Source organism: Primulina huaijiensis, chromosome 1 (assembly GCF_012295235.1).
Source record: "Primulina huaijiensis isolate GDHJ02 chromosome 1, ASM1229523v2, whole genome shotgun sequence".
In the NCBI taxonomy this organism is placed as follows: domain Eukaryota; kingdom Viridiplantae; phylum Streptophyta; class Magnoliopsida; order Lamiales; family Gesneriaceae; genus Primulina; species Primulina huaijiensis.
The window spans coordinates 25,294,705-25,313,014 of record NC_133306.1 but is presented as its reverse complement, the minus strand read 5'-3'; the positions used below and the strand labels follow the sequence as shown (position 1 = coordinate 25,313,014).

Sequence of the window (18,310 nt, the reverse complement as noted above, 5' to 3'; positions counted from 1 at the left end):
CTCCAACCTCTTCTTTAGTAATCATCGGTTTTGATTTGGTTCATTCTTGTGCAATTGTAAGTTTAGCTCTGACATCATATTTCAGCCAAACTCATCTTCTCAAATCAAATTTGTGAACATTTAAAAGCAAAAGAATGCCACTTTAGTTACACAAATGAAAGGGGAAGAAGAAAGGTAAACGAATGTCACAACATTCTAACCCCAAAACAAATTGAGGAATTGAACGCACTATTTGTACAATGAAATACCCCACAAAACCACTTCTGAAGGGGTGAACTCCTAAGCAGAAAAGTTCAAGAATGTGAAACAAAATTGGTGTTAATAACCACCCTTCTAAGCAAAAACAAGAGACACTGAGAGCATGTATCACCCACAATCAGACAGGTAAGTAATATGATGATGATCTAAGAACTTCTATCACTCGAGAACTGCTAGGAAACTATCCATCATTGCTTTTCTTTCTTAGCCAAGGATTCCCCCTTGTACTCACTACCCGTGGTGACCACAAATCCCGCTCCAACCTAAATGAACGACGTGGAAATGTAACAAGAAACACAAGCAAAAACAGATAATCTACACGAAAAGGTTTACCTGACAATCTTTAAATATGGCACGCTCTTGCAGTTGTACATTACTGCAGATAATAGAACCTTGGATGGAACAACCATCGCCAATAGTTACATAGTTCATGACAACGGAGTTCGCAATCTACAAATTATACAGGGGGGTCAATAAAACAGTAGAGTTCAGATATTATAAAGATTAAGGTATATAAATAAATTCACTTAAGCTAGACTATAACTTACGCGGTCCATTTGTTTTTTGGTTCAAGGCACATTCAGTTACGTTTTTTTTTTGAAAAAAAACTGTCATGCACTGTGGCAAAATGATTAATTTTGGGTTTTAATATTGAAACATTGTTACGCAAGTACCTTCACATTTGAACCTATACGACAATGTCGGCCAATGACAGACTTCTTCACGCTACATTTATCGCCCATCTGCGAACCTTCTCCTACCATACATTGTGGTCCAACCTAAATTGAAATAAACTGAACAGTTGAGTATAAACAACAAATGGAATTTAGCCAGAACTATTTATCCAATAATGCAAGTCTTTCAACATTTATACATATCTATCAATAACCTTTAAGCAATAGCATACACAATGTACATAACTACATATAACATGCAAAATACTATAAATTGCAGACTATATAACTTACAGTAGTTTTAGATCCAAGTATAGCCGAAGGATGAATTATATTGTTCTGGGCAGAAAAAGAATAGCCTGATAGTAGGTGATTTGCATCTCCGACTACCTGCACCATTGAATCATGTAGTATGAGGTTAAAAATAACTCCTTTCAAAGGAAAACAGAAACCAAGTGTCAGGTAAAAACTTAAACAATGAAAACTTACGTCTCGATTTATGTCGCTGAAAGCCTGAATGGAATTTAAGCGCGAACAGTACTTGCTTTTGTTGGCAATATAAACACAACACTTATGAGTTTTTCTTGAAATAGGAGCAGAACCATCAGGACCCCGGGCATAGGTATCATGAAAACTAGGTGCAGATGCATTCGCCAGAAGTTGAGATACCACTGCTTTATTGTTCTGGATAGCATCCTTACCATTGCCATTTTCTTCTGATTGCACTCCACTTAGTAATAATTCACATCTCTGGCGTTTCATCAAAAACCAAAAGAAAGAAATGATAATTGAGTGAAAGGCACCAAAGTAACACACTTGTCAATAAAAAATAATCTAGGAAGAAGACAAACCAGCTGGCTCCGAACAAGATAAGGCAATACGTCACGCCTCAAACTTTGAAAATTTTCTTTCTGATTCAGAATATCTTGGAGAACAGATCTGTAAAAAACTCAAGTGATTAATTAACAATAGAAGAAGATCAATCTATGAGAAAAGAACAACAAACAATGGGGCAGTGGACTAAAACCTCGAACCTTTTGAATGCATACATATGAGCATCCATTAGATCGGCATGAATTTCCATCTGGATTGTTGAGAAGGGAAGAAGTGAGACAGAAAAAGAAGCATCTCAGAAAGAACATAATTGTAATATTTGGATGACATTATGGGTAGCTCATATTGCTGTACAAGGACAGTTACCCGACCCTAAGAAATTGTACGGTGGAAAGGTAAAAAACAAGTTTGAACATCTCATGTCCACTATCATGATTTCTAGATAAATCTTTATCTAGGCATACAAGCATGCCCAGCGTTCACAGTTCAAATAATATAGATGGCCAAGCCCGAGCCTATCTCCTTTGATTTTCTTAATTGGTCGATACAGGAGGACCGCGAAATAAAAAAATCATTTACCTGGCCAACAGCTTGAAGGATGCTCTTCTGAACTCGAATATCTTTCTCAACTTCAGATCCTATCACATATTGCAAAGATGTCGTGTCATGGAAAAACAAAATTACCATAATTAAAACCTCTAAATTTAACATCTTACCAGCTGCTATATGCATTAAAAATTGTTTTGTTGGATCCAGTCCAATAATATTATAGCACGCTGTCTTCTTGGCTTTGTCCTTAGCACCAGATGAGCCTGAATCCGATGGTCCACTGACAGGAACAGAACAAAGCATTGCAGTAACTACAGCATCATGTCGACTATGAGCAGCAGCCACTGCCCCAGGGGGTATTTCACATACCAGATCACCACTCACAACCTAGAAAAGGGATAAAGTTATGGCTGGCGCAGAACACTTGTAGAAATTGAGAATTGCAAATAACACAAAAAATTCAAACCAAGATATTTTTCGCAGCCAGGCGGTGGTCAATAGCTCTAAGAGCACCAGCTGTTCCAATATCCTCAGGAACTGCAATTACCTGCAACAATTAGATTCCAACCAAGTTACAATAAATCATAAGAGTAAAGATTTGATACACAAGTTTGAGCACTTTTACAGAAAAAAAGTAGAAGACTAAACTAGAGCAAGCCATGTGGTAAACTGTAAGTGACAGACCTAGAAACTAAACTTTTGGATTTACCATGCTGCCAAATTATTCCCAAGAAGCATAAGGGAATTTTTCAGCAGAACTAAATTGTCATCCGAACCATATAGTTTACAGGTCGAGGAGAGATTAGAAATCAAGCAAAAAGCATGAATTGAGTAGGCCCATGAATGCAAAATCACAAAAATCTGTTCAACTAATCATTAGGAAATCACAGGCAAACAAAATTCAACATAATGTCGCTGAGTTTCTAAGATGTGCATTATCCGGCTTACCCTCACGCAGATTTCTATAGCAAGCTACGTGCTTGGAGAGCTATACCTTCACTCGTGTCAAACAATTTATTTTCACTAAAATAAATTGATTAATTACTTGAAAAATAATCAGATCCCCCGGATATAAATTTTAAATATTGCTGATTTTCTATGTGAAGCTATGAGTTCAATATATATTTATTTGAAGCACAGTACGCCTGAAGCACGTGGATGAAATCCATAAAATTAAAGATGACGTATATCGTCTATACTCAACTAAAAAACATGTAAAGAAAACCTATGTTGTAAGATAACACATCCCATGTATAAAGATGTTATCAAAGATCATATTCATGGACAGTCCATTAATCAAGTGACTATTACAGGGTCATGTGCCTATTCAACAAAAAAAAAATAAACTGTCGATTGCCTCAGTTACAATAAAAATCAACTTCCTTATCATGACACCATTCTTTGTAGCCAGTGTGGCAGTTAACAATTAACAGCAACCTTGAACAGACAAGAGTACTGGCGCTAGCTCAGAAAACAATTTTGTTTCATGCTATTCTGGATCACAACCACCTATAGCCTCATTTTAGCACTTTAGCATCACATTTTAATATTTCAATAGAAATCACCTACAGGACCGATGAACCTAAACACTATGGCAATCGAGTCGAAATCAAACAGAATTGAATTCACCTCAACTTGTAACCGATCAACAAATGTGCTCGAAATCCACGCACTGATTAAAAGAGCAGCGCTTTCCCCTTCAACAACCTACAACAATTCAATTAAACCAAACCTCAGTGTTCTCCACTCAGAAACACATTAAGACCGAATTCAGCTAAGAAAATCCACCAGAACAAAGGAAGAAATACTCACTACGATGGCATTATTGAGGTCGTTTATCTCGAGAAGCTCCAGAACATAATACAGAACCGGCGTGTTCGCCACTGGCAGCAGCGCTTTCGGCACCTCCTGCAAATATTTTTCCGACATCAATGGATTGAATGAAAAAAGCCACATAGTATCAAATAAAAAGGCAGACGTTTTTACAGGATTTTCATCAGAACTCCATTGAAGATACCTTGGAAACAAGAGGGACCATGGTTTTAGAATAGCCGCCTGCTAACACCACCACTTGAAAATCCATTCTCCCCACACTTCGTCTTCAGATTACCGAAGAGAAGAGGGGGAAATTGCTTCTTTATTTGTGCGAATCACTCTTTTATGGTTCTATTTTCAAATTCATATACTAAAAAATTAATTGTATTTTATTGAATAAATTATAATGATTGTGCTTATCATTTTTTAATTAAAATATTTCCATTGAGTATCTCGTATTTCATTAATCGACTATTTCAAATAATTTTTTTTACTGGCTCTGTTGTAAGACGGTCTCACGAATCTTTATTTTATGAGACGAGTCAATCCTACCGATATTCACAATAAAAAATAATACTTTTAACATAAAAATTAATAATTTTCAAGAATGACCCAAATAAGATATTTGTCTCACAAAATATGATCCGTGAGACCGTCTCAGATAAATTTTTTGCTTTTTTTTTAATGTAAAACTGAATATTTCATTAAAATCCTCCGAAAAAGTCTCCAAACGCTACATGTCATATTATGATTTGTCAAAAAAGACCTCACGGACGAACCATAATCATAACATTGATAGACATAAGCTATGTAATTATTTTGTATTTTATGATTTTTTTTTTTTGAAACATTGTATTTTATGATTATCTAGTTCAAAATACTAGAATTTTTTTGGCTTCGACTCTGTTCATTAAGACTTTATAGTTCAATTACTACTTTTTTCGATGGTTTGAAATCAATCACGAAATGGATAAAAAAATGTTTTTACAATCAAAATGCTTCGTTAATGATAACATGTTTACTATGAGATAAAAACAATAACTATTTTGGATCGAATCAGGTCCCATAGGGGAACTACCTGATATTCCTTACAAATATAAAAAACGTTAAAAAAATCGAATTTACAGCATGCATTTCCATATATCTTCCAACATTTTTTTATTTTTGTACAAAGAGATCTGATTTCATGAAATTGTTCTTTGGTCTTTAAGTCGGATATCTTTTTTTCTTGTTTATCCTTCTGTTACTATTTTAATGGAGATTCCATTTTCACATTTCTAACTCTTCCACATCACTTTTAGCTATAAATAATTTTAACAATATACCGATTAAACGCACTAAGATAATGCTCGGAACATCTTTTCTAGATATAACATCACAAACAATACAGATAATACATAAACATACAAGAAACGAAGAAAATTGTATCACTTAATGTGATCGAACAGGCCGCCAGGTAAGAGATTATTCAGCTTTCGAAATGATAATTGAAAACAAATACTTTTTTAACATACAACACAATCACAACTAAACCACAGAAAATCCGCACAACAGAACTACAGAAGAGTTTGGATTCTTGAACACTCAGCTCTTCGACTTCGAATGCTTAACTAGCCAATCGATGACCTGATCGATGTTCGTGGAGTTCTTGCATGATATCATGAAACAGCAAACCTCCCGATCTGTGATGTTTTTCAAATCCCTGCACAAGCACAATTTGCTTAATTCAAAATTTTCTGGAAGAAAGATATGCGGGAGCGGCGAATGCTAGTTCACACTATGATAGTCGAGCTTTGAAAGATTGAAATTGCACTTCTATGCTTACATTTGGTCGGTTAAGGCCAGTTTAGATAGTGCCTGAGGCTTGTCGATCTTGTTTCCTAGCACCAGCAGGGGAATACCACTAAGAGATGGTTTGCTCAGCAAATCGTGAAGTTCACTCTTGGAGATGTTGACGTTCTCATGATCGGCAGCATCAACAACATAGCTGCCCAAAATCACGTTTAAAAGAGAGTAAATTGAAACGTTATTATATATTTAAACCTGTGCAACTAAAACATCATCATTACACGTATTTAAAGATCATACTTCCTACAAGATGCACAATCACTTGACCGATATGATTTGAGTTGGGAGTATATTGGTCACTTTTCTTGGCTGTCCTTTTTAATGTAGGAAACTGCCTTCCAATGTGGGAAGTGCGACATCAATCATAGTACAAACTAAACCACGGAAGACAGAGTTAGTAGCTTACACAATAGCAGAAACTGCACGACAGTACCGCTCCCACATACTGCGAAATCTCGGTTGACCTCCTAGATCCCACAACTTTATTGTAACATTCCCTTTAGTAACTTTCCGCATATTAAACCCTACCTGAATGATAAAAAATGTGACTCAGGTATTTGAATTAAATGTATTGACAATCTAGAAGATAACGAACAAAAACTAGATATAATAATCAACTTGGATTAAACTAGAAAACTTACTGTAGGGATCATGTCTTCACTATATCCACCAGTCTGATGAAAAAAGAGAAAGGCATAGTAAATGCAAGTGCTTTGATGAAAAATAAAGGAAACATAGCAAACAGTTGTACAAATATACACAAAAGGATAATGCATTTATTTACTTACAGCGACAACATTTACTAGTGAAGTTTTCCCAGCATTTTGAAGACCTATCAAAGACAGCTCCATTTCTTGCTTGAAAAACAGGCTGAAATAATTACGAAATGATGGGAAGAGAAACTATAAAGTACAAGTTCAAAGTAAAGGAGCAAAATTATAAACATATGATTAAGTAACTTCTCTAAAGACAAACTAATGATCGTTAACATTCTAATGTAGATGTAGTTATTGGTCCTAACTATCCTCAACAGAGTCGCCATGTAACTCTGTTCATAATATTACTTCTCCCATATTTACTCACTATAATCTTCTTTCACAATGTCTCGTCTTCTGCACAAAACCTCCACCTTCAACTAGCATGACAACAACGAATCATGGAGTCAAAAACATACTTGATAAATAATCATCACAACAGGTTTACCTCAATCTGCTTAAGAACGTGGCTAACATAAATACATTGTCAATTGCCATTCACCAAAAAAGTAACAGTCTAATGGTAGACCACGTTCAAACCTAGGAAATTCACATCTTTTTCCACACCAGATTATGGCCATCCGAAAAATAATTCTAAATTCTCAGAATAGTCACAAAGAAAAGTTGATAGATAAATCATAAACATACTCATATCAAAAATTTCCCAACGCCGAGCACAAACAAACAGACAGTATCAAAAGCAGCCCAAGAAAAGCCTACAACTAAATTTAACATGTAAATCAACTCCATCAAACCAAAACCTCCAACAATCGCATCCCATCGCATTCATTTCCATGTATCAAACATATTGGCTGAAAAACAACAATTTTTTTTTATAAAAAAAAAACTAAACATAGCAGGAACCAAACCTCCGGAGCCAATTGAGAAAATCGTCCCAGAGACCCATGGCTTCAATTGATCGCGACAGATCTCCAAGTTGTCTTCTCTCAATCGACCTCTCCAAAAGAAGAAAAGAAAAATCTTTTGCCCTGTTCTTCTCTTCGATTGTTTGAATCCTTTTTGAGGCGAGCCTGTGTATGTAAGAGAACACACACCCGAACACACACCCGAAAATGGCGGAATGATTCCGTACGAATCCAACGAACCAGAAATCTTCACGTGTCCAATGACGAAATCGCTACAGATTGGGGCAGCTCCTCTATGTCAGCATTACAATTTGTTTCGTGTACCAATCATATAATGGGGTCGATTGATTGGGCCTCCAAGGCCCACGACATTATGAATTTATTAATGTTTTTTTCAAATTTACTCTCAAATAATAAAAAAAAAACATGATCATTTAATTTATGTGGAAAACAGGCAAAAAAATTTACAATATAAAGTTTATTTAAAAAATTAAACATGAAAAACTAGCCTTTAATCAAAATCTACATCACTTTAAAAACGAAAAACTTACATTATTTTTTGAAACCAATATATATAATTATTTCAAGTAGTATTTTTTTTATGACGATGAAACTCGTAGACATTATTTTTCGGTTCACACTAGGTAAACTTCGAAACAACCGTAGTAGCATGAAAAACACATTTGTCTGTAAAACCGCAATTACAAGCTCTATGCGACAAGCTAGCTTTCTCTGTTGTCGAAAGTTATTATTAATATTTTTAATGCATTATTACTAAATTCGTAAGATTTAATTTTATTGATACTCTATTCATGTGCTGCCAAAACATAACAATGCATATACGGATTCACTCATTGCTTGATCCAATAACAAAATAATTCTTAGCACAAACATATTTAATAAAGCAATTATGATACTGGTTATTGCTCCTATAGCACTATCAAAGCCGCCGCCGCCCCCATATATCATCATTCATCCACCAGCAACACGACCACCTCCGCTACCTCCCCCTTCATCTATACCATGCATATACAATGATATATGAAATGCAACGCGATGGATGCCATTTCGGGTTTTAAGTTGAGTGCCCATTTGACGATATCGAATCATCATATATAGCTCAAGCAGGCTCTAGTCTGGAGCCTCAGTCTAAGTGCCAGGAAAGGTCAAGTGTGTTAGTACCGAATCCGGTTAATACCGATCTTCCAAGCCTACCTCAACTAATCATCGATCTGGTTCCTGTTCCAAAAAAAAAAAAAAAAACCATAATCGTAACTGTAACCACATGGAAAAGTATATTAATCTTAATTTTGTATTGTATATAATGAACTTGCATATATTTTATAAATGGATTGAAATGGTCACCAACCAACTAATATATACACACATACATGTATAATTAGTACGTACCAAACACAGCACATGATCAAATAGACGAATCACTAGCTACACTGCGATTAGTTTCAATATATGTAGTGGACTAATAATTAGGCGAGAAAGAGAAAAAAAGAGAGAGAGAGAGAGACTCTCCAAGTGAGTTGGAATTCCATCATCGTGATCTAAGCGATTATGTGGAAAATTAAATGTAAATTGAGGAGCATTACTTTAACTCGTGCTTGAATAATTTAGTCATGTATATGAATCTAATGATTATATATATACATGAATCAATTAATCATGAACATTTTAAATTTTTTAGTTATAAGTTCAAAGATTCAATAAAGCCAATCAGCCATCGATACTCATATATATATCAAATCTATGAATTAGCAAAGTTCAAGGAAAAAATTATGATTGCATCATTCCGCGTTCGACTCGATTTTTATCTCATCTCACTAGCAAGAAGTGACACTTAAGTAATGAACGTAAAGTATAGCGCAAATTATACCCACGGTAGTTACCGAAGACAAAAGGGGGCGAGACGTGCGTTATATTCACTTACATATGGATCAAGAAATCCAATATGCAATGCAACTGATCTAATGATCAAGCTTTTGACAACTAGGAGTCATATGTTAAGTAGGTTATTTGAACGACGGCGCCATATATGCACATGGAGCACTACTGTCAGATACAAATCTTTCTTTCATATATTGGTTTGAAATAATTGATAATCGGAAATGGGGGACAACGCAAGCACACTACTCACAGCAATCTTGTGGTGTTCTAGTGAATTGGACCACTTTGTGGAGAAAAAGCGCCTTCTTTTTACTTGTTCTTCAATCTCCACAGTGTATGGACGCGCTTTTCGAACTCCTATATATACCCCACTGCTCCATGCAAACTAATTCAGTGTGTTTGTGTGATTCATTTGAGTGTTCTTTGAAATCCATCCCATGGCTGCAAAACGAGTTGTTTGTGTGCTTTTCTTCATGTTATCGTGTGTGGCGATATGTTCGGCAGCTAGGATTATCCTAGAGGCTGTTGATGTGGCTGGGGAAGGGTATGGTGGTGGCGCCGGTGGAGGGTCTGGCGGAGGTGTGGTCGAGCATGGGTATGCGAGTGGTGCTGGAAGAGGTGCTGGAAAAGGTTCTGGGTATGGCGGAGAAGGAGAGCATGGTGCTGGAGGTGGTGGCGGTGGAGGTGGTAGTGGGGATGGAGGTGGGGCTGCGTATGCTGCTGGGGGGGAGCATGGAGCAGGGTATGGAAATGGAGGTGGTGAAGGAGGGGGGGCAGGCTATGGTGCGGGAGGTGCACATGGCGGTGGTGGAGGTGGAGGTGGAGGTGGAGGAGGTGGTGGCGGACGAGGTGGTGCTGCTGGTGGTGGAGGACATGCTGGTGGATATGGAGGAGGTGAAGGGGGAGGCAGTGGAGGTGGCTATGCTGCCGGTGGAGGATATGGGGGTGGCGGAGGCCATGGCGGTGGAGGTGGCTCTGCTAGTGCTGGAGGAGCATCAGCCGGGGGATATGGTAGTGGTGGAGGGGCAGGAGGTGGAGCTGGAGGAGCCCATGGCGGAGGTTATGGCGGTGGCGCAGGAGGCGGTTCAGGCGGAGGTGGTGCAAATGCTGGAGGTGAACAAGCTAGTGGATATGGTGGTGGCTCCGGTGCTGGCGAAGGCGGTGGCTATACTCCTTGAAGCTTATGCTATCTCTATAACATTTAATTATCCATTGGGATAGTTAAATGAAAATAACTGTTCCTATCAAGCTACAAATATTATATATTATATATTATATATCATAATTGGCGATGGGAGTGTCCCCAATGTTAAATATTTTACTAATTATTATTATTATTATTATTATTAATGTGTTGTGGTATTCTGCACGCGATTGTACCGTACTAGGTGTTCGATTCACTGATTAAAAAAGAAACATATATCTATTATCTATTATATATATAAATATGTGACTTTATATGTGATTTTACATTTGTCTCCTTATTAATTGTTTGTTTTACATTAATTGTTTATTTTAAATGTGTCTTTTCATTATCTTTATTCATATTTTAAATATGTATGATTATTAATATGTTACCCACATTATAATATGTTATTTTTATCCAATGATATCTTTTCATTATGTAAATTAGTATTTGGTTTTTTTTATGCCTACTCATATTATAATATGTTATTTTTAATCCAATGATTTAGTTTTTTTATTATCTTTTCATTATGTAAATTAAATTAATTAAAGTTCAGAAATAACTCATTATCGAATTGTGAATTTTCTTTGGAGTCTTATTAATTTTTTTTCATTTCCTCATGTGACAGTTTGCTAGAATTTATGTGTTTAAATTAAAGCTTTTTGCAACCGAAATTTTTTTGCTGTTTATATTTATAAATTATTTAAATAAATAAAACACGGTAAAAGATCGTTGCGATTTGAGCTGTCAATTTGGGTTGGATCTGTCGGTTTGGCCTGCACCGCCAAACAATTTATGTGAGTTGGGTTGAAATTTTGTCGACTCATTTAAATGTGAGGCTCGCACGAGTTTATATTAAATATATATATATATATAATATTATCAATTTTCAATCATAATTCTTTATATAAAATAAAAAATATCAGTTTGATTTCAAAATTGTGATGTTACTATCTTGTCCAAAAATTGTGGGTTGTTGAGACATTCTGGCAGTCACTCAAAATTGAGTGTCAAAGTTGACATTTGAATTGTATTTTTGGATTCCTGACAATATGTTCGTCAACATATTATTTTTAAGTTAGTTTTATCAGTATTGTGAGGGGTAAACATGTTTATTACAATATATAAATATTAACATCTCTTTAAATTAATATTCACTTTAATGTTTGACATATTGTGAGTCATGGTAAAATGAGGAATAATAAATTCAAACAAACGAATATACAGAGCGAAACCAGAATTATATGGTAGCGAAAATTAATATATAAATTTTTAGTGAATTTATCGATGTTATGATGTATAACAAATCTTAGATCATAATATATAAAATTTCAACCTTATAAATGAAATAAATCGAATGAAATATAAAAAATTTATTACATATACAATCAAGTAATGTATTATAATTGTATTTTATTCTACAAGAATTCTTGTCAAACTCAGTGATTGTGGATTTAACTTCTATTAAATCAGCAAACTAAAAAGCGTGTCAATTAAACTAATTGAGTAATCACATGTTCTTGAATTTCTTAATTAATTTTTATTTTGATAATTTGTTTCATTTAATATTTTAAATTATAAACACCGTCACTATAACTAAAGACACATTTTTTTTAAATGTTCATAAGGACTCAATCACTAACTCATATGAAAACATTTATCGACATATTATATTAAAAACATTCTAATTAATTAAGCGCATTTGATGAAAATTTTCTAATTAATTAAGAAAAATTCATTTACAATAATTATATTTAATCTTTTTGAGCTAACATCATTTATTTTATAAGATATTCATCACAATTCTTTATTTGTATGTTAATCTTTAAATCTGAATTATGATGTATATTGTTTTTCTAAAAGTTCTTAAATAATGATTTAATAAATTTATTCGACACTTCAATATTAACATTTTAAAATATATTAATTTTATATTGTATGTGTGCAACACTTCTAATCGTGATTATAAAAATTCTAAAAATGAATTAGGTAGAACATAAAAAATTACACAATTAATCAAAAGACAGAAAATAAAAATTAAATAATTGTCTTTTACCTATAAATTACTAATACCGACTTCTAAAGATTGAAGTCGGTGAGAGTGGAGGTCACTATGTACTAAAAAAATAAAAAATTAATGCTTGAATGAGTCACACTGCAAAGTTAGTGAAGTAAAAACGAAGGACAAAGTCGATTAATAAAAATGTTATAATGGGCTAAGTTGAATGAGACTCATATATATAAGTTTCTCACTTGGTCTCACCTTATATTTTGTCACTGTACAAAGCGAAAGTTTATGCACTGTAGTGTTCTACATTTTCTTAATTTTTCATCATCTATTGGTCTTTAAAGATATATTAAAATTTTTTCCAAACATCTAATCTTAAATGTGATCAATTAACCAAATAATTATTATACTTTGTATACAATAATAAATAGATTAATATATTTGAAGATAGAAAAAATAATGTATTGAGAAGAATAAAAAAAGAATGTTAGAATTAATACTATAATTATCTAATGTCAATATTTAATTTAACATCCTACATTCGAAAATGTGTTTATTGAAGTAAAGACTATGATGATAAACTAAAAATAATAATTTATTTATCATTGTAACGTAATAATAATGTGATCGTTATTCGGAATCAGAAAATGATGTACTTTGAATTTTTTTATTAAATTTTATAAAAAAAATTTCAATATTTTTAGTGGATAAACATGTTAAATCTATTAAAATTAAATAGTAAAATTTAATGATGAATATGAATGTATTAATTCAACTTTCAATTTGGGTTTCGGAATTTTGTCAATTTTTCTGATTTTTCTTTTATTTTAAAATATAAATTTTCAAATAAATGAAAACTAATTTTTTTTTCTCTACTACTTATTTAGAATATCAAATATATATTCTACTCACATGTCTTATAAATTTATATGATATAGTAAAAGGTTATGTGCATAAACTTATTGTTGGGTACAATAATTGATCATGTTGGATAGAGTAATTGAAATGTTGTGCTTGAACTATTGTACCATTTAAAATATTTGATTTGCACTGTTACCATAATCTATAGGTTTTGATAAAACAATAAACGCTTGAGCCTACAATTGGTATAAGAGCCAAGGTCGCGACTTTGATTTTCATTGATTGCAATTGGTGCAATTATTAGGAGATAGATTGTTTGGTACAATAATTGTCTACTATGGGTAGGCGCTTGAGCTGTTCTATGATTTAAATATTTGACTTGCATAGTTATCATCAGTTATATCTTTTAGTAAAGAGACAAACGCTCAATCCTATATTATTCGATTGTAAAGCTAGAAGAAACATGTTGCATCAACTTTTAGTTTTGAATTGCTCCCTTACATGTTACTCGGTTTTTAAATTTAGAAGCATTCTACAGTTTTCAAATATTATTATATATTGAATTATAATTTATCCCTTTCAAATTGGATAAATATACAATAAAACTCATGTAAATATTATTAACAAAAACATTTAAAAGAAATATTGGATTTGTCGATAATCAAAATAAGAAATAAACAAATTTTGATCCCTGAGTGAGAAATAAGATATTTAAATACAGTTATAACTTATAATTGCCACAATGAAATAATGCACCTACATGCATTTATCACTGTATTTTGCAACTAAAATGTCAAAAAAAGTTTCCACGTATTATTTTTATATCATATTTAAAATAATTATGAATCCTAATTTTTATTATTTTGATTTGGTCTTAATTATGAAAAATCATTGTGAATAAATGGAATTTGAAAATTCTTATATCTATGTATATCACATATTAATATATCAACTTAAGTCCAGGTAATAAAAAACTACAAAATGAACTTATTCATCTTCAATGTACACAAATTATATGGTAAAGATATATGACAATTAAGACAATGAAGTAAAATATGTGCTCACATATAACAAAATATATAGACAAAAAAACAATAAATAAAAATATTTTTCTAGATATAATTTTTTTATAACTTTTTACAGTGAGTTGGAGAAGCTAAAAGAGAAAAACTATTAACTCTTTTGGGTTACACAAAAAAATAGAAATGGAAGAAGTGTTTGTCATACAATGAATTCAGTTTCCAAATTAAATGTATAATATAAAGTTATATTTACCGTTCAAACTTTATAAATGCAATGAATTTTTCTCAATATAAGTATACACAAATGTTCCCGTTAAGATATTTAAACAATTAGAAAAACTAAATATATTATTTTCTTGGAAGTAATACCGATATGACATTAATAATTTGATTGTGCTAATTATACTTATGAGTTAATATGAAATATTAAAATAAGTGTCATAAGAGTCAGTAAAAAGATGATTTATTGTCAAAAATATTATTATTATAAATTACAAATAAATGACAACATTTAATCAATATTTATTTAAATCAATCCATGAGTACTTTTTATGTGATGATAGATTGTTATAATAATTAGAGGTGAGCATTCGATCGGTTCTGTTATCGACTGAACCGAACCGAATTAGTCATAACCGGACCGAACCGAAATATTTAGCAATAACCGAACCGACCGAATTAATTTTCATAACCGATGAAAATCGAACCGAATTAAAATCAATTAATTCGGTTGATGACCGAATTAACCGATTAGTTTTAAAAAAGTTGTGATTTAATTTTAATTATATATGTAATTTTTTTGAACACTACAATCTACACAAATGCATAAAAACATAAAATCACATACATCACAAATTTTTCTTTAGAATTAGGGCTGATTTTAAAATTAAAAATAAAAATATATATTAAAATTGATAAATAATAAAAACTTATTAAATAATAATATTTATTATATCGGTTAACCGATTTCAAAATTTTGAAAACCGTAACCGAACTGATCGAATTAACCGATATAACCGATTTTTTTTATTTGAAAACCGAATTTCCGAAATAACCAAATCGAATTTCCGAATTGACTCGGTTCGATAGGTTTATATGTTATCAAGTATAAGAGTCTAATAAATTAATGTGTAGTTTATATGTTATCAAGTATAAGTGTCTAATAAATTAAAGGTGACTAGGAAAGTAAAAGCATCCAGTAGAAATTGTTGTCAATTTACATGAAAGAGAATAATAATTAAACAACATTGTAAATAAAAAATTGCATATCGTTGATAGTCAAAAAAGATTGTAATAATTGAATATTATAATAAAATATATGCATTATTGAGAGAAAATGACAAATAACAAAAGAAAACAATATGATAAAAAAGATATGAGAAAAATTTTAGTAGTCCAAATCTTTTTTTAAAATTAAAAAATATGTTTTTTTTTCAAATTAGTTACATATGTTAATTAACATGAATTTTCAAAATTTACAATACTATTATCATTGTTTTTGTTAAGTTAACTAATTTTGTTTCAAATTCTAATTATTTCAACATATGTTTCCCACGTGCATTATTTCTAGTGAAAATATATATGCTACAGTAGGGCCCAAGATGGGCTACATTCAATTATTTTTTTAAATTAATAAAATTTTACTGAATAAGACACAGATATAAAAATAATAATATATGAAAATAAAGATATTTGATATATAATCACATATAAATCTAAAATATAATAAATAATTTACTTAAATGATGCCATTTTTTTTTCGTTTCAGCGGTAAAAATATTATCCAAGTTTATGTATAATCACCATATTTTTATCCTTGTTGTGACAAATAGTTGATTTGATATAAATTTTTATTGGGTAATGGCTTTGACATTAGTATTTGGCAGAGAAAGCTGTTTTCACAACTTAGACTCAGCACAGAACGAAGTCTTTTGCTTACATGTAACACATTGTATATATTACATAGTTTATGCAGAGGTTTCTGGGTGCCACTCAATTTTAGCTATAGTTGAATCTGAGAAGTTTTGGGTGCTTCGATGGTGGGTATGCACGTTTTGCGCCAAATTACAAAATCGATAGTCGCTATCTAGTCAAATTTCAATCTTATCGCAGTAATTTGCAATTTTCTTTTCTTTTTCTTTTTGGTCGAAATGTATCCAACGCCAACTACAAAAGCAGCAAGATTATTTTATGAGAACTAGAATTTGACTGATTAGATAACAAGATCAAAACTAAGTCAACCAATTTTGCTATTGTTCCATGTCCTATTTTTCTTGGGCAATCACTTCCAAATTCTGAAAATTTGGAAAACTTGGTCAGGACATTGTGCACAAGCAAGGAAGAAACTAAGATTAACTAGAGTTTTTTCATCGGGTCAGTTCCAAGCATACGTCTCTAAATTGTTATTTTGATTTCGATGGAAACTGTTTTTTAACCAAAATTTACCCTTTCACATCTCAAATGTCAAATTATTTATAAATCTAATTATGCCTCGAACCCTAATCTGTGTCAAAAAAACCCAAAATAAGAACCATATTTCCAGAACCCAGAAGCAATTGCAACAATCCAAAAGTCATCATTAACAACACAACAAATGAAATTTAAACATTCCCAGAAGAACAATCCCTTCTTCTGGGAAGAACAATCCCTTCTTCTTCTGGTTAAAACCCAACATTTCATGTTTTTTCTTCACACACAGAAAATGAAAACCAAGAACTAAGCGCCTTCAATTTTCAACCAGAAGCATTCAAGATCCTGCCTATTTCAAAGCACACAAATGCATCAACACAAGCATACTGTACCTGAGCAGGAGTCAGCCACGGGTTATCCCACCTACTCATAGTCACACTCTTCGGCTTCTTCACCTCCTTCTCCAGAACGATTTCCGCCAACGTCTTAACCCCAGAATTCCTCAATTCGCTTCTACCGTAGGCATTCGCCGCCAAATCCCTCAAATCCACTGAATTAGCGCTGTACCCAAACTCATAATCTTCCTCAAGCTTTTCCAAATCAGCTTTGATGCCGATCCCCACGAAAGTGTAGTTGGGATTCGAGAGAAAACCGGTGAGAGAGGACGGGACTCCCGGAGAGTGAATGAGTTGGTAGACGAGACAACGGCGGCCAACGCACAGTTGTAAGGTGGCGACTGGGTTATTGTTGTATCGGCTGTAGGAGGGACGCCACTCGACGTCGAGTCCGACGATGAGGTGGTGGAGCCTGCTGCGATGGATGGACTCCACTTCAGAGATCCACCGGGACACGGTGGCGGGATCGTGGGTCACGGTGGTGTGGATGGAATAGTCGTAGAAGAGAACTTCGTAGGTGTTGTGGGTATCGTAGGGCAATTGGTGGTCGATTATACTTAGGGTCATCGCCATTGTTTCTTGGTCTATTCTTCTCTGCAAAAAAACACTCGATTTCTTGATGAGAAATGATTTGGAAATATGCATCCGTCAACCTTTCGATCTCTTTTTTCTTCAATTTTCATATGTTTTTAATAATATAATCAAATTTTTATTTATAAGATCGACTTAAATTCGATAAATTTAAATATAAATTAAATATTTTTTAAGCCGAGTATACGAGTTTTATCAATAGACAAAATACTACTCATGCCCGTGCACCTTATAATAATATCCTATTTGCTCTAAATATTAGAAAACATACGATATATTTAATAATTTTTCAAAACAATATTAAATATGGTTATGGTGTTGTGGTGGCGCAAAATAATTA

At 32.9% G+C, this 18,310-nt stretch overlaps 4 protein-coding genes across 4 annotated transcripts; 1 reads left to right on the top strand and 3 right to left on the bottom strand.

The window, feature by feature from the left end:
• Positions 1–175: 175 nt before the first annotated feature.
• On the bottom strand, positions 176–4,498 carry LOC140988412 (translation initiation factor eIF2B subunit gamma-like). Its single transcript, XM_073457431.1, has 13 exons — positions 4,333–4,498; positions 4,128–4,223; positions 3,945–4,022; positions 2,782–2,862; positions 2,483–2,702; positions 2,346–2,404; positions 1,967–2,016; positions 1,784–1,871; positions 1,422–1,682; positions 1,227–1,322; positions 933–1,037; positions 592–708; positions 176–521 (listed from the first exon to the last, which is right to left on the bottom strand). Exons 1-13 carry the CDS (start codon positions 4,396–4,398, stop codon positions 447–449), a joined length of 1,392 nt encoding a protein of 463 aa, XP_073313532.1. The 5' UTR covers positions 4,399–4,498; the 3' UTR covers positions 176–446.
• A 975-nt stretch (positions 4,499–5,473) lies between these two features.
• Positions 5,474–7,890, bottom strand: LOC140988405 (ADP-ribosylation factor-like protein 8b). The gene is made up of 6 exons (XM_073457424.1): positions 7,603–7,890; positions 6,767–6,848; positions 6,620–6,652; positions 6,385–6,506; positions 5,956–6,117; positions 5,474–5,832 (listed from the first exon to the last, which is right to left on the bottom strand). The coding sequence occupies exons 1-6, from the start codon at positions 7,638–7,640 to the stop codon at positions 5,715–5,717; spliced, it is 555 nt and encodes a 184-aa protein (XP_073313525.1). The 5' UTR covers positions 7,641–7,890; the 3' UTR covers positions 5,474–5,714.
• A 1,956-nt stretch (positions 7,891–9,846) lies between these two features.
• Positions 9,847–10,968, top strand: LOC140988391 (uncharacterized). The gene has a single exon (XM_073457411.1). It carries the CDS (start codon positions 9,936–9,938, stop codon positions 10,674–10,676), a length of 741 nt encoding a protein of 246 aa, XP_073313512.1. The 5' UTR covers positions 9,847–9,935; the 3' UTR covers positions 10,677–10,968.
• A 6,054-nt stretch (positions 10,969–17,022) lies between these two features.
• On the bottom strand, positions 17,023–18,029 carry LOC140988399 (3'-5' exonuclease-like). The gene has a single exon (XM_073457419.1). The coding sequence runs from the start codon at positions 18,022–18,024 to the stop codon at positions 17,308–17,310; it is 717 nt and encodes a 238-aa protein (XP_073313520.1). The 5' UTR covers positions 18,025–18,029; the 3' UTR covers positions 17,023–17,307.
• Between the last annotated feature and the right edge of the window lie 281 nt (positions 18,030–18,310).